The sequence below is a fragment of the Dipodomys merriami genome, unplaced genomic scaffold (genome assembly GCF_024711535.1).
Source record: "Dipodomys merriami isolate MVZ:Mamm:240054 unplaced genomic scaffold, mDipMer1.0.p SCAF_5, whole genome shotgun sequence".
In the NCBI taxonomy this organism is placed as follows: Eukaryota; Metazoa; Chordata; class Mammalia; order Rodentia; family Heteromyidae; genus Dipodomys; species Dipodomys merriami.
Genome location: NW_027206068.1, coordinates 78,566,948 through 78,583,274, shown reverse-complemented (window position 1 = coordinate 78,583,274; position 16,327 = coordinate 78,566,948). Strand labels below are relative to the sequence as shown.

Sequence of the window (16,327 nt, the reverse complement as noted above, 5' to 3'; positions counted from 1 at the left end):
TGTGGTGTGGTGTGGTGTGTGTGGTGTGTGGTGTGGTGTGGTGTGGTGTGTATGGTGTGTGGTGTGGTGTGTGGTGTGGTGTGGTGTGGTGTGTGGTGTGGTGTGTGGTGTGGTGTGTGGTGTGTGGTGTGTGGTGTGTGTGGTGTGGTGTGTGATGTGGTGTGGTAGGTGTGAGTGCAGCTAGGGCAGACCCCACCGTCCCCCTCGGCCCTCCTCTGCAGCCCGGGCTGCAGTGCCCCTGCCCCTGGAGATACAGGGACCCGGGTCTGATGCCTACCAGCACTTGGATTTTCTCCCACTCCTCGTCTGTGATCTCGTGGCCACACTTGTCATCCAGCTGCTGAAGAATGCTTCGGTTGATGGCCAGGCAGTGGTCGATTTCGGAGAAGAGCTCATCCAGGTTGGTGTGGTACGAGCACAGGAGGCGGTGACTGATTTCTGCGAACTGAGCACAGCAGAGGGGCCCGCTGACGCGCCACTGCGGGCCGACCGCCGGGTCCTGTGCCCGGGCCTTCCCGCCAGGGCCTTCCCGCCAGTCCGACCCAGGTGCACCTAGGGTGAGCTGTCTCCTATCTTGCCGTGTTCACTTCCTGACGCTCCCCCGCACTAAGCGAGCACTTCTGTTAGTATCCTTTACGGGGCTGCAGTGGAAAATTGAGGAAGGAAGGGAAAAACTGTTTTCTTCCCTTACAGTATACTTGGCCGTAAGCCCTAACTCAGTGAGGGACACATTTAGGTTAAGAGTGGACAAGAGGAGGAGTCCACGGGCACCCCGCGTGGCAGCTCTGTCCGTGCACACTGCCGCATTTCCTGGTGCTTGCCAGCCATCTTCCCATTGTGGGCACTGACAGAATTATTTTGGTGTGAAAGGAGCCCCCAGCTCCTGGCTGAGTACCATGTTTTTGATCTACGACAAGTTAGGAAGCCGAGGGCCTTGGGACAGCTGGCTGACGTGGACCATCACTAGTTGGCTGGGTCACGTGGCCAGCCACCTCCTAAAGGGTGAGAGGCAGGAGCCGCCAGGGTAAAGCAACAGGCCGTGCTACAGCGAGTGCGTGAGCCGCGCCGCGCTGAGCGAGGGGCGACATCCCCCGGCTTCATGCCAGTCCTCTCCTCCCGTGGCCTGGTGACTGCCCTCCTCCGCGCGCCTCTGCGCATCTCCCTCCACGCGCCTCTGCCTGCCCACTCACTCACCTCACTCTTAAAAAGCAACGTTTTATGATTATTGTACTTTTTAATGAAATTAACATGCCTTAGACGTTTGGAGGGTTTGAGCTGAGACGGATCTTGCCGGGGCACAGTGGCACGTGCCTGTAACCCCAGCTCTCAGGATGTTAATGCAGGCTGCACAGTGAGACCTGTCTCTAAACAGTGGCTCTCGTGTTTTGTTTACAAAGTTGTTCAGGTTTTATTGGCCAGCCTCGGCCCATTTTCCCATAAGCCCTTACACGATTTTTCCCACCCATAATTGAAAAGCGTAGTCAAAATGCAGACTAGTGGTTCTGTACTTAAATGTCACTGTGATTGTGAACTGACAACAATAAAGTAAAACTAACTGTAAAGGGGCTCTCATAAATGCACTGGACCCAATCAACACAGCAGTGACTGGTGCCACAGTGCCCAAAGATCACAGCAGCGATTTCCACGTCGCTTTAGCTCTGAAAGTCAGTGACCACTGCCCAGCTTCTGAAGCAGAATTTTTATGTCCATTCAACCAGTCTCTTTCACTTTTCTGGGCCTTCTTATTTGTGGTTTATTGGAGATAGGAGTCTCACAGTCTTTCCTGCCGGGCCGGCTTTGAACCGCGATCCTCAGATCTCAGCCTCCTGAGTAGCTAGGATGACAGGCGTGAGCCACCGGCACCCAGCTTCATCTGCTGTTCTTTAGAGGTCCATTTCTTGAGCTGTTGTACATCCTGGCTGTTAATTGCTTATCAGATGTGTAGCTGGCAGAGACTTTCTGTAGGGTGTTTTCAGCTGAGTGACGAATGCAGCTTTTTAGTTTGATGCAGTCCCACTTGTCAGTTCTTGCTCATTGTTACTAAGCTATTGGAGTTCTATTCAGGAAGTTACTGCCTGTGCCAATAAGTTCTAGCATTTTCCCTATGTATTTCTGTAGTTTCAGAGGTTCAAGTTTTTCTTTCATTAAGAGCTTTGACCCACTTTAAGTTGGTATTACTACCAGGAAAGGGGGAAGGAGTTGAGATTTAGTCTACTGGATGTGGATATGCAGTATTTCCAGTACTATTTGTTGAAAGGCTCTCTTCTTCTCTTCAACCAATTTTGGGATCTTTTGTAAAAAAAAAAAAAAATACTTGTAGGTGTATAGCTTCACTTTGGTGGTCTTGTCTGACCCATTGGTTTTCAGGTCTATTTCTGTGCCTGTAGCATGCTGTTTTTGTTACTATAGTTGCATAGTATAATTTAACGTCCAGTATTGTGATACCTCTGGTGTTGCTTTATTTGTTCAAGCATTGCTATGGCTATTAAAGACCACATGAATTTAAGGACTGACTTTTCTCTTTGAAGAGTGACATTGGGATGAACTTACAGATAACATTCTGGCGTAGGACTCTTTTCGTGAATTCTTGCATTAGTTCTACCAACCCATGAGCCTGAGATGCGCTTCCACCTTCTGATGTCTTTTTCAACTTCAAGATTTTATAATTTTTTTGCTTATATAATTAAAATTGTCTTCATATATTTGTACTAGGGGTTTCAGTCCAGCCTGTCAGTTTATGAGTACTTGCATCTTGTTCAGTGTTGCCCTTTCCATCATTTATGGTAGAAGTTTTCATGTGCTTTACCTACGTTATTTGTAGGTATCTTCTTTATTTAGCAAGGGGGGGGGCTATTGTGAGTGTAAATGTTCTAATTTCCTCTTGTCCTATTTATAGTTGGTATATAGAAAGTAACTGTATGGGGGGGGGGTTGTTTGTTGTTTTGTGCTGGTACTGCGAGTTGAAGTCAAGGCCTGGGTGCTGTCCCTGGGCTTTTTTCTCAAGGCTAGTAGTTCTACCATTGGAGCCACAGCTCTACTTTCAGTTTTTTGGGTAGTTAATTGGTGCTAAAGAGTGTCACAGACTTTCCTGCCAAGGCTGGCTTTGAACCACGATCTCAGACTCAGCCTCCTGAGTAGCTAAGGTTACAAGTCTGAGTCACCAGCACCCAGCCATGCTAATAATTTAGAACTTCTCCTTGGGAGAAACATTGAACGGTGACTTTTTAACTGCCATGCAGTTTGAGTAGAAGGCCGCAGGCCACGTAGTAGAACTTTATCTGGCGGCACTTTTGCAAGGTGATTGCATCTAACCTCCCGGTTCTGTCCGCAGCAGCAGCTTCCCTGGCTGTCACTGGAACCGAGTGTTGAGTGCTCTCCCTTCAGCACCTCCTCTCTGGGAACTCTCTGCTGGGAGCTGTGCTCGGGAGCCCTGAGCTGCCTCCTGTGCCCTGCCGGCCTCCTGGCTTCTCACTAGCACTCTGCATCCCTGTTTCCCAGGGCAGCTCCTCGCGCTGTCCCTGTCGAGTGCGCCTTTGGGTTCCTGAACCAGGATGGGTGCCCGTCAGCCCTCAGCCCACACCTGGACGCATCCGCCTCGGGCGTGCCGCCCCTGCCCCTAGGGCGGCTCACGGGCCTGCTCCACCCACCCCACTGCTGCCAGCCCCCCCAGGGAGGCCCAATCCCTGTGTCCTGCCAGGTCCTGGGGGGCTGGCTGGCCCGGCACGGAGTGGCCTGCCTGCCTGCCTGCCCTGGGCTGCCTCTGGTCATTTCCTCCCCCCGCTCCCCGACCAGGACTGCCTCCTGTCTTTAGTATCTTCACACGTGGTATTTACAGTCTGTCTCCTCTCTGTGGAGGCAGGGCCTGGCCGCAGACGCCATGGCTGAAAGGGGCCCGTCCTGGAGCCCCCAGGCTCTGGGAAGAGCTCTGCCCATTGCCGCCTCAGTCAACACAAACGTTTGCAAAGCACAAAACCTCCAAGTGTCAGCCCATGAAAGAAGGCTGAATGTCTTTCTCATGCTGTTACCCAGAGTTACATTTAACTTGTACATGGATATTCTTCAATCCGACAAACAATATAACTTCCACATTTATCAATAGCTCATTCTTTTTCCTTAAATTAAAAGTACTTTTAAAGGTGAAAAAGAATTCCTTTTATGTACAATGATGGTAATAACTATGAAATATACTTAGTAGAGACTACGTGATTTTAATGGGTGCGTGTAGTCTAGCATGGGGACTTGCAGGAGGAATGGCCGTTTCTGTGGGCCTTCCCTGCTGACACAGGTTGGGGACTGAGCTGCTGTCTTACAGCACTGTCCTGGACAGACACGCAAGCGTCCACCACCTGCTCCCCACGAACAGCTCCTCACAGTAATTTCCTAAGTGTGGTACCAACTAAGCACTGCTGGAGCACACGCTGGCTCGAGCCCGGGCTCTTTTCTCTTGATTCCTTTCATCTCTTACACAGGTCCATGACCTTTAATAAATGAAAGCACAGCAAAAGAAGAAAAATCTTACTGTTGAGTTCTAGCTTTTAAACTAACAGTTATATGTAGTTTTCAGTTTTAAAAAGAATGAGTATCAATATATTTTCCCACTCTCATATTTCAGATACTTTCCGAATTTGGTAACTAGGAGTTCAGGTCAGCACTATGCAAAGCAATTACTGATCATGCAAGTAACACAGTGGCTAAACATTAAAATTTACAGATACTAACGAATCGCCAAGTAAACTCTGGAGGGTCTTAAGTGACCCATCTTGTGTCAGCAAATTGCTTACTAATGTGTTGACTTAGGACCACCCTCAAAAGCAAAATGAAAACCTGGAATTCGCATCAGTTGATAAGCTTTTACTGGTTTAATATCCTTCCAGTCTTGGTGCTTGGAGCCACTTCAAGTTAGCAACAGAATGTTTGCCATCTCTATGTGATAAAGGAAGTCAAAGGACTGAACAAACTCAAGGACCATTATGCTGTTTGGCGAGATGGAAATGCGAAGGGGAGCCAGGGCCGGCCGGCTGTGTGGGAGCCAGGGCCCCAGGCCAGGCCCCCATTTGACGGATTGCTAACCTCACCTCTTAAACAATGGGGGGGACTTCAGCGGGTGGAGATAACATAATGCATTTGAAAAGTTTTAATTGCAGCAATAAAAGACCATGCCTCAATTATATGACAGATGCAGCAGAACTTTCAGATAAGGATCAAAGGCATTTCAGGGCTAGCCACGCACTCTGGGCCTTTGGTACACACACAGGCTGGGGAATTCACAGAACAGCTTTAGTGACCTTTCCAGGCCCTTTGATCCAAGTTCTCAGAACGTGAATGCCAATGCCTAAGTAAGTGTAGCAGGACTACTGTATTGTCCCTCTCTCTGACAAAGGCCTTTCTGACTGAATTTTAAGTCTCTGACACTGATGGGTGCAGAACTCAACATCTGACCTTTTCTGTGCTTACCACAGGACCCTGACATATTGAGAAGAAGCGGTATTGTAGTTCTCTATCCCTTTGCGATGGTTCAGTTTTGCTAGGAATGGGGTGATGATATTTGGGCCCATACTTTTTTGGGGGGGGCGAGTCCGGTCGTGGGGCCTGAACTCTGGGCCTGGGCGCTGTCCCTCAGCTCTTCAGTTCAAGGCTAGCGCTCTACCACTTGAGCCACAGCACCACTTCCGGCTTTTTTCTTTTTGCTTATGTGGTGCTGAGGAATCAAACCCAGAACCTCAGGCATGCAAGGCAAGCGCTCTACCACTGAGCCACCTTCCCAGCCCCGGGGTGATGCTGTTTTAAAGCAAGGCACCTGGTAGAAAGAGGGTCATGGTGTTTGGTTATTTACTTCACCAACTCTCTCCAGCATGGAAGAAGGAAAATGCAGTGCCAGAGTCCTCTGAAGGCCAAACAGCTTGATTACAGAAATAGGACGGCCCGTACCGCCTGGAGTGTTAAAGACGTAGGCGTCCTAGAATATGAAACAAACCAGGAAACTGGCAGCACCCTTCACTCCTCGAATGCCTGTCCTACTCCTTTCCTTATTGGGGATCTTTTCTCCTACAGACAGTTTGTAATGTGATCTACACCAGGGCTCAGGTATAGCAAACAAGATTTCACCAATCTGCCAGCAGAGGAAAGAAAACTAACTTTGGACTGAAGTTCTTAGAGAGCTAAGTCTGCATTGAAAGTGAATGTTCTTTAACATTCTCAGACTGTTTTCCTGCCATTAAAACAGCTTTGTTTATTAAATGACTCTGACAGTACATGGTATTTGTTATATATGTATGTGCTGGTACAGGGGCTTGAACTCAGGGTTTTGCACGTTCATTTGCCTTTTTTGCTCATAGTTGGTACTCTACCACTTAGCCATGCCTCTAGTCTGGCATGTTGCTGGTTAATTGGAGGTAAGAGTCTGGTACTTTTCTGCTCTGGCCAGCTTCAAACCTTGATCTTTAGATCACAGCCTCCTAAGTAGCTAGGATTACAGGAGTGAGCCATTGGCATCCATGTAGTATATGGTATTTTGTTATTTAACTAAAACCTTTACTTAGTAAAATGAAAGGTTAGAAAACTTAGCAATAACTTTTGAAACCCCAAATTTCTCTCCAGGTTCCTTAATGCTATAAACCTTGGAGATTCAAACCTGAACTGAGCTGTTCCAGAAAAGGAGCCAGCTGCTTGGTGGAAGCAATGGGCAAATGTTGATTTAACTTTAGAATGTGCCATGACTTATTTTTTTCTAGTAACTTGCCATTTCAATTTTTATATTAAATATAAGGTGAATTTGCACTGCTTTAACATTCAGTCCTGGGGGATGGAGATGCAGCTTAGGAATGGAGCTAATGACAGTTTCACATGTCATTCCGAGGTCAAAAGAACTATTGTCTGCCCAGATAATTAAGAATTTAGTACATCTCATATTGTTAAGTTACTATACGGTTTGTTTGGTAAAACTTCCAGTTTCTTAAAATGTAAACACTCGATCTTCTAATAGCTCATTGATTTGACATTTGGTGCACAGTAAAGCTGGGGGAGGGGTGGGAGCAGGCTGGAGAAAACACCCTCAGGGCCTCCAGACTACCTAGAGAAGCTGGCATTTCTGGAATGTGGCTAGTCTCCATACAGCCATTGTTCATTCTGGCTTGGGAATGTATTTTTAGTGGATATTGTTGGGAAACCTTGACACAGACACAGATTCATCAGAAGCTGGACTTTATGTTTTAGCACTTTATGTTTAGGTTAGTTCTAAAGAGCTTTCAGAAGTACGAAGTAAGAATGAATACACAGAGCGGGACCCCAAAGGCAGCAGTTATATATTGTTGTCAGTGTCTTAATCTGAGATCACTTGATTTTAAGGCCTCACTTTACCTGAAACCCTATGTTAAATGAAGTATTTTAGAGGTTTTGAATAGAAAGCAAATAGTTCAAAAAAAATTTTTTTTGCTGAAACACGCAAGTTTGTTTCTTGATGAAAATAATAAAATTCTGTTTCTATCATTAGAAAAAACTCTGGTGTGTGATTCAACAATGTGTGCAGTGCTACTGTGCTTGTAACATTTGCTATTAAGCTGTTCTTATTTGAACGCTGAAATATTTATTCTTGTTGTAAGATTAAAATTGAAGAGGAAAATAGCTGCAACCTCTAGACGTTAATATACCTATGAACAAAAATTCTTTTACTAAAGATTATTGTTGCAATGTCTTACAAGATAAAGGTCACTTTTGCCTTATCAAGGACAAGCTACCTCAGGAAGCAGAGGAGCTGGTAGCAAGCTTCCCTTTAAAGGCTAAGGGGAGCTGGGCGCTGGTGGTCACGCCTGTCATCCTAGCTACTCAGGAGGCTGAGATCTGAGGACTGAGGTTCAAAGCTAGCTTGGACAGGAAAGTCTGTGAGACTCTTATCTTCAGTGAACCACTCAGAAAACCGGAAGTGGTGCTGTGGCTCAAGTGGTAGAGCATTCGCCTTAAGCTGAAGAGCTGAGGAACAGTGCCCAGGCCCACAGTTCAAGCCCCAGGACTGACAATAAACAAATCAACAACAAAAATAAGGGCTAATGGGTTTCAGGGGCCAGCCCCTCCCCCCCCCCACTTCCTGCTTCCTATTACAGCTCCCTGCCTTACCAGCCTTGACACCCAGGCTAGGAATTTCACTTACTCACTTAAGTAAATCTAGCTACTCAGGAGGCTGAGCTCTAAGGATCATAGTTAAAGCTAGGAAACTCCAGGAGACCCTTATCTTCAATAAAGCACAAAAAACATAAGCCAGAAGTGGAGCTATGGCTCAAGTAGTAGAGCACTAGCCTTGAGCAAAAAAGCTCAGGGACAGTGCTCTCGCAAACACACACACACACACACATACACACACACACACACACACACACACAGAAAAAGAAAAGCATACACTCACACACACACACACACACACACACACACACACAGAAAAAGAAAAGCATAAGGCATTTAATCCCTATGGAACTTTCCTGGGGATATGGTCTCAAGGAGTGTTCTTTTTCTTCCATATAAAATGTATTAAGTTTCCCAGCATAATTTTCTCAATTTCCCCCCTCACGAACTTGAAGTATACCCCCTACTGTAGACTAAGAACTCAGATTTTCTTACGTATTTATTACTGCTCATCAATTGCCTATTTTTTCATAGTTGCCAAATGTATATACTTATTACCTAACAAGGCACATTAATCTTTCCTTTATAAAATATTAGCTCTTCTATTGGCCAAACTTGAGATTCTCATTTGGGAGGTAGAGCTTCAGTGGGGGAAGTGGGTGTTTTTAGCTACTCACACCCACCACAAACACCACTGCTTTTATTTAAGCCTCTTCTCTCCTCAGGAGGCCTGCCAGGGCTTTGGGTCACCCGCTACCCAGGCTGGACTGTGCACCCTGGGACTTACAGATCAGATCAAGGGATATGTAGATGTTCAAGTTCTTTCCTTTATCAGAGAAGATTTAGTTAGACAATTGATGTGAAATAGCCAAATGAAGTTGCTTTGAATCTAACCCAGTCATCATCACTCATGCACTGAGGCTGGAAAGTCACTGAAAGGAGCGGAACTCACATGTTCCCAAAGCCCTGGAAATGGAAGAAAAGCACCAAGGCTGCGCTGCCCCTGCTCCCATCCTGACGGGACACTTGTTTGCACAGGGACAGAGATTAGTGACACACACCTACCTTCTCTTCCAAGAACTTCTTCCTGAGCTTGGGGTCCTTGGGGGGCACTACTTTCCTCAGGTTTCGGTACCACTTTCTAACAACGTGGCCTCTCCAGCAGGCTTGGATTCTAAAGCAGAGATTAGAAAATGACAACCTCAACAGACACTTGGGAGCTCCCGCCGGCCCTGGGCTGGTCTGGACGTTGGGGAGTAACAGTGATGGAGAGGTAGCTGTCTTCTGATAACCACCGGTTATCACAGCCTGCGTGCTGCGGCTCCCGGCAGCCCCTCCAGCCCGCAGGGCCCAGGAAGGGGCAAGACCTCCTCACCTTGTGGCACACTTTATTCTGAACAGACGTGCCCCGTCGTAGATCACTCTGGTTTGATACTGGTTCTTTCTACAGAGAGGACACGTTTTTTTATTTGTGAACTTTTCAAAAGCCTGAAGGCAAGCCTGAAGAAAAACATTTCACTTAAAATTTTACTCGCAATGCTTATAAACAATATTTCTACTTCTAAGCAATTATACTGTTCTTTTCTCTCATAATTAAGATACTCCAGTTTAGATTTAGAAGCGACGTTTCATCAGGTCTTACTACCTTCCTGAGGAAGCCTGTACCCCAAAGGTGTTTCACAAGAATACACATGTAGAAACACCAAACCTTCTTTAAATCAACTGGTGTAAAAGTCAACCTTACTGTGTGCAGGACTGTCATGCCGATAGATGCAAGAATTAAGCTATGCTAGTTCCACATGCAATAACAACAATTGGGTGTACAAACATGATTCTGTGTCACATAAAATGGTTTTCCAAACAGGATGAATTATACTGTAGCCTACAGTCATTTTTCTAACAACAAATAATGACTGTGGATAAAGTAAATGGCTCTTTGGGGAGACTTGAGGTGAGCTATGCTTGTGAGCTAGAGAAGGACATCTGGACCTGGGCAAGGGCGACTCACCTTGTGGAATACGTGAGAGCAGGAGAGCAGCACCTGTCCACAAGGAGAGAGAGAGAGACCGAGGGTCAGTGGAGGCATCCGCTGCATGTGCAGTGCCGAGTCGGCTTAAAGGCAAGCTACACCGCCGCTCTGAGACATTACAAAGACCAGATCACTTTCTGTCTACACTGTTTTTAGGATATCACACATATAAAAGAACAGAAACAAAGTAACTTGCAATAGCAAACAGAAGTTTGATTTTAAGCTACTGGAATGAGCTTAGAGGAGAAACAGTGAGGGATCCGAGCAGGTAGACAGGAAGCACTCACCTTCACTTGTGGGCTGGTGGGAAGAAGGAGCAAAGAAATGCTAAGTAAAAGCCTTTTAATGGAATTTATTCCAATGAATTGCACTCTTGAGCTCTGAAAGCACAGCTTTATTGAGATCTAATTCTTTATTCTTTTGTAAAGGTTTGAACTCCACTTTTCCACATAAGTCATTCCCATAGCCTTTTCACCTGTGTTGGTTTTGTTGTTGTTTTTGTAGGCCATGGGCCTGAACTCTGGGCCTGGGCGCTGTCCCTCAGCTCTTCAGCTCAAGGCTAGCTCTCTACCACTTGAGCCACAGCATCACTTCTGGCCTTTTCTGCTTATCTGGTGCTGAGGAATCGAACCCAGGGCCTCTTGCATGCAAGGCAAGCACTCTACCACTGAGCTACCTTCCCAGCCCCACCTGGGTTAGTTTTGAAATAGGGTCTTGAATTGTGCCTAAGCCTGCCTGGACTGTGATCCTCCTATTTACTCTTTGCTAGCATAACTAGGATGACAGGTGTAAGACAGCAGCAGCAGCCTTTTCTGTTGAGATGGGGTCTTGTCAGGTTTTTGCCTGTCTGATTTCAGTTTCCTGAGTAGCTGGGATTATAGGCATGAGACATCATACCCAGCAAGATACTATTCTGGTAGTTCAAATGGCAAGAAAATTAGTGACACACACCACCTTTTCTTCTTTAAATGAAGGGGGAAATGTACTCATAAGAAAATTTACCATTCTGTGACCCAGACTCCCAAGCAGTCATGTTTTGGGTGTGGACACAAGACACAAGCTCATGCCAAATAAAAGGTGTGTGGTGCTTAGTAAAAGGAAGCCAGGCGGGTACAGTGGGTGAGGCAGAGAGGGCCGGCAGAGCCAGGGCTCCTCCTCAGGAACCCAAGTCCGGGAGAGCAGGTTTTCTCTGCCAGGCCTGCCAGTGTGGAGGGCTTCCTGGTTCTCCAGTGGACCATCCCATCCCATCTCCTTCTCCTCCTCTGTACTTTCCTTCTTAAGTGGAAATAAAGGAATATTGGGATAAACATGTAAAAACTCTCAACTTTGTTGAGAGAAGTGTCTAAAGTGAATAAATTACATTTAAAAGCATCTGTGGACTCATCTGTTCTTTGTAGAATAATCTTTCAAAGTGCTTTATTAGTAGTCTATACTAAATAACATCTTTTAGTATACTTTAAAATATAGTATTGGCAAATATTTTCTGACACAGCAAAAATAAGTGGTGGTGGTTACATTGTCTTCCAAGCTAGAATTCAATTCTGGCTTGGCTCTGCTATTCCTTGTGAGCTGGCCTACTGTGAATCATCTGAATCATTTCTCATTTGTTTACATGTGTTGAGTACCTCAGAGAAATGAGATTAAATGACGGCCCTCTGAAATCACTCAGTGCACATAAAATGCCACCTACTATTTTTAAGTAGGAAAAACATGGAAATAATAACTAGAAGTACAAAATAAACCCATTAATGTATCGTTAGCCAAATAAAAATGATACAATTACTTTTGTATGAGAACTCACTTCCATCAGAATGGAAGAGATGTTGCTAGGTCCTGAGGCCCCTTAAGACCGTTTAAGTTTGCACTCTTCATAAAATCAAGCTCGTGCTGCAGGATAATTGAGAAAGAGGCTGCAGGGGACTCCTCTTCCACATGTGCAATGTTAAGTCTTGAACTGAAGTGTAGGAAGCACGTTGCAAACAACGTATGCGTTCAGATTAGTAAAGGGCAAAAGTCTGAAGACCCTGAAACATCTTGAAGTTAATTCAGTTTGGGTCAGTGAGTTGGTGGCCAGGCTCGGGGGCTCTAGGCTGCGAATGCCAAGCCTGCAGGCTTAGGGGCTCTGGCTGCGAATGCCAAGCCTGCTTTAGTTGTATCTGCTCTGCTTTCACAGCTGTAATTTCCAAGTGCTTACCATGTAGGGAGCTCATGCTACCCACCGTGCAAAATCCTAGAATGAAGACACACCGACTGAAGGAGGGCAACCATCAGCACCAGCAAGCTCCCGAGAACTCAGGAGTCCCTGACTCCCAGAGCTAGCGGCTCAGCTGGGAAGAATACGCACAGATGCCGTCTGTCTAAGGCAGTTACATGAAGAAAGAACTTAAGATCTTACTTTACATAGGGATTCTCTCAAAGATTCTTTGAAGGTATGTATTTTCTTTTTCTCTTATGCCACTCAAGTTAAAATTAAAAACCTTCCTTTTATTCACCCTGAACTGGCTCAAAGGCTTAATGCACCATATCTGACGTCTCAACTCCCTGTAGAAGTATCCTTTTGTGCAAATTTCTGTGCCTGGACTTAGATCACTTAATACAATTAACATTGCTCGGTGAGGGTGTTTAGTTTCTGTTTTTGTTGGTCATGGGTCTTGAACTCTGGGCTTGGGCGCTGTCCCTCAGCTCTTCAGCTCAAGGCGAGCACTCTACCACTTGAGCTACAGCGCCACTTCCGGTTTTTCTGAGTGGTTTATTGGAGATAAGAGTTTCACGGACTTTCCTGCCCCGGCTGGCTTTGAACCACGATCCTCAGATCTCAGCCTCCTGAGTTAGGATGACAGACGTGAGCCACCACCTCCTGGCTTGGGTATTTAGTTTTTTACACACACACACACACACACACACACACTTCACACTTTCACTGGTAATGAAGAAAATATATTGGTGAGTCCCACAGGAGGATGGAGCTGGATTGAGGAGGCCCAACATAACTGGCTCCATGCGATTGTGTGTGGGCAGAACTCTAAACATGCCAAGCACCTGGGGGCGGAGCTCAAATTCCTCTTTGCAGATTGGGCATGGCTGCTTGGAGTCCCCATGCAGGACAGATCTCTGCTTCACTCTCTCCCATTCTTGTGCAGACAGTGGTAATGGCGGAGGCGCCAAGAGGCCCAGCTTCTGCGCTACAGGGAAGACAGTACAAAAGGGACTTAGGTGTATTTTAGGATATGTGCTCAGATACAATTTTACTGTGACTTCTGTAAACAACTATCAAAGTAATTAATACATTGTAGCTCATATTTCACTTTACAATATAGAATGTTATTTTTTCTATGGATCTACAGAACAAGAACCAGATGTTATGGCACAGAACATCAGTGTAAAGAAAGAACCAAGGAAAAGTTCATGGTAAACAAACACTGAAAGGCTTGAATAAAAAGTTAAGCTAATTTCACAGAAAGTAGAACAGTAAGAGACAGGCAATGAAGGGACCCATTTAGACATTTGGACAGGTAGAACACAGACATGTCTGAAAACAAAACAAAACAAAACAAAACAATGGAGAGTAACATCACCCAAAGGTTACTTTACCAAAGTAACCTAGAATTAAGACAGAATGAAGAGGCTGCAGAAGTGGTTTCCTTGGTGGCAGCAAGAGGCTAGGATGGCCTTTGGGGAAAAGGCAGAGCCCTTGGCCTGAGAAACTCACACACTTATCTGGAAGCAGCTGGACACCTGGACTCGACCCTGCTTTCTGCGCGGGGCAGGTGATGCATCCCACGGGCTATGGGGAAGCTGTGATGTGTCATCCACAGCCCGCATTCCCTGGGCACTGCTATGTGGCCAGAACTTGGCTGTGCTTGGTGCCACCTGCTCCAACTCCTAGCATTTTCCTTAGGGCTATGGATGTTGAATATTTCATCATGTATCTGTTTTGCCATTTGTAGTTCTTCTGAGAGCTGTCTGTTCAATTAATTTGCTCACTTATTAATTGGGCTGTTCTCTTACTGTTTAACTTTGTGAGCTCTTTGTATATTCTGAATATTAATCATCTATTTGTTGAACAGCTGAGAGATGTCCGCATTCCCATGTTTATTGTAGCTACCTACAATAGCCAAATGGAGGAGTCAGCCAAGGTGCCCAAATATGGTGCATATTATGAAGAAAGTAAAATTATGTCACTTGCAGTAAAATGAATGGAACTAGATACCAGAAAAGCCAAGGTCAAAAAGCCAAGCACCATGCTTTGCCGTATGTCTATGTGTATCTGTATCCAACAGTGGTATGGAGATAAACTGTATGTGTATCTGAATCTATCAAACAGTGGTATGGAGAGAAACCGTATGTGTGTTTATATCTGCATCTGTATCAAACAGTGGTATGGAGATAAAGATTAAGCAATGGAGAAGGATAATCTAAAATATAATGTATGCAAATATATGCAAATTACCATGGTAATTAGTACACACTAAAAATGAGAAGTGAGTGACAAGAAGGTTAGACTGATACCGGGCAGTACCAGTGAGAGAGGGGAGCGCCATTGCAGCAGGTGAGGTGAATATGGTTAAAGTCTATTAATACATGTATGGAAATAGTAGGGGAAATATGATGCTCCCTTGAACAACTAATACATGCGAATAAAGTGTTCAAATTTTTATTTCTAACTTGTTCTAAAATAATTTCATACTTAGAGACTATCTGAAGAACTTCTTTATAGAGTGATTCCGTTTAATGTAACTCCAAGACAAAGTGTGATGACATTTCTACACATACACAATATGCATATAAGTTTACACATTTTAATAACTTGTCTCACCTTGAAGAATGCCTGTTTGGCTTTAACTTCAGATGTGAACAATTCCATGACCCCATTATGGGGAGGAAAACCAGGAAACGAATGCCAACATCATCTCTCAATTACAGTACTTTTCCCTTTCCTGCAGGTTTATTTTCTTAGGCTTTGGTCAACCACTCTGAATATTTCAAATAGAAAATTTCAGAAATAATTCCTAGTTTTAACCGATGCTGTGCTGAGTAGCGTGATGTAATCCCATCCTGCCCCAAGCTCCCCCCCCCAACCCCCCCAGGCGAGTCACTCTGGAGTGAATCTCCATTGCGCATTGCCTGCCCTTATCGGACAGGAGCCCATCCAGGCGTCACGCCCACTGTGTCAGCATGTGGTGGCATTAATAACTGAGTGGTGATAACGGGCCATTAAGATATGCCGCAGTGAAGACATCTCCTTTAAGTGAAAACGTGAACATTCTTGCTTTCACAGGAACAAATCTTCCTCCACAAAATTGTGAAAGAAAAATTAAGTTCATGCTGCCTTTGCTGTCACACCCCAAGCTGCCAGTTACAGGCACCATGAATGAGGGGGCTAAGATGGACAGGCGCCGTGAACAAGTGGGGGCTAAGATGGACAGGCGCCGTGAATGAGGGGGGGCTAAGATGGACAGGCGCTGTGAATGAAGGGGCTAAGATGGACAGGCGCCGTGAATGAGTGGGGGCTAAGATGGACAGGCGCCGTGAATGAGGGGGGGCTAAGATGGACAGGCGCCGTGAATGAGTGGGGGCTAAGATGGACAGGCGCCGTGAATGAGTGGGGGCTAAGATGGACAGGCACAGTGAATGAGGGGGCTGGCTAAGATGGACAGGCACTGTGAATGAGGGGGGGCTAAGATGGACAGGCACCGTGAACAAGTGGGGGCTAAGATGGACAGGCGCTGTGAATGAGGCGGGCTGGCTAAGATGGACAGGCGCCGTGAATGAGTGCGGGCTAAGATGGACACGTGCTGTGAATGAGTGGGGGCTAAGATGGACAGGCGCTGTGAATGAGGGGGGGCTAAGATGGACAGGCGCCGTGAATGAGGGGGGGCTAAGATGGACAGGCGCCGTGAATGAGGGGGGGCTAAGATGGACAGGCGCCGTGAATGAGTGGGGGCTGGCTAAGATGGACAGGCGCCGTGAATGAGGGGGGGCTAAGATGGACAGGCGCCGTGAATGAGGGGGGGCTAAGATGGACAGGCGCCGTGAATGAGGGGGCTGGCTAGGACGCACAGGCACTGGCCTGGTAAGCAGAAGACATGAACAGCAAATGGCTTCAGTCATTGGCTGCACCACAAGACACTGAGCCGATGAAGACTTCAGCAAGGGGTTCCCTGACATGCGGGGAGGGGTGCCGCG

At 46.1% G+C, this 16,327-nt stretch overlaps 1 protein-coding gene across 5 annotated transcripts in view; it reads right to left on the bottom strand.

The window, feature by feature from the left end:
- The window catches only part of Rnf32 (ring finger protein 32), a 28,769-nt gene that overhangs the window by 7,910 nt on the left and 4,532 nt on the right, over nucleotides 1–16,327 (bottom strand). For 4 of the 5 annotated variants that reach the window (XM_069997184.1, XM_069997185.1, XM_069997187.1 and 1 more), the window contains exons 4-8: nucleotides 13,181–13,323; nucleotides 10,121–10,153; nucleotides 9,488–9,612; nucleotides 9,178–9,286; nucleotides 278–445 (exon numbers count right to left, since the gene is read on the bottom strand). In XM_069997184.1, coding sequence (XP_069853285.1) covers nucleotides 278–445; nucleotides 9,178–9,286; nucleotides 9,488–9,612; nucleotides 10,121–10,153; nucleotides 13,181–13,323 — 578 coding nt within the window. Of the gene's footprint in view, nucleotides 1–277; nucleotides 446–9,177; nucleotides 9,287–9,487; nucleotides 9,613–10,120; nucleotides 10,154–13,180; nucleotides 13,350–14,957; nucleotides 15,115–16,327 lie in introns of all 5 variants that reach the window. The other variant, XM_069997188.1, reaches the window with a different exon arrangement.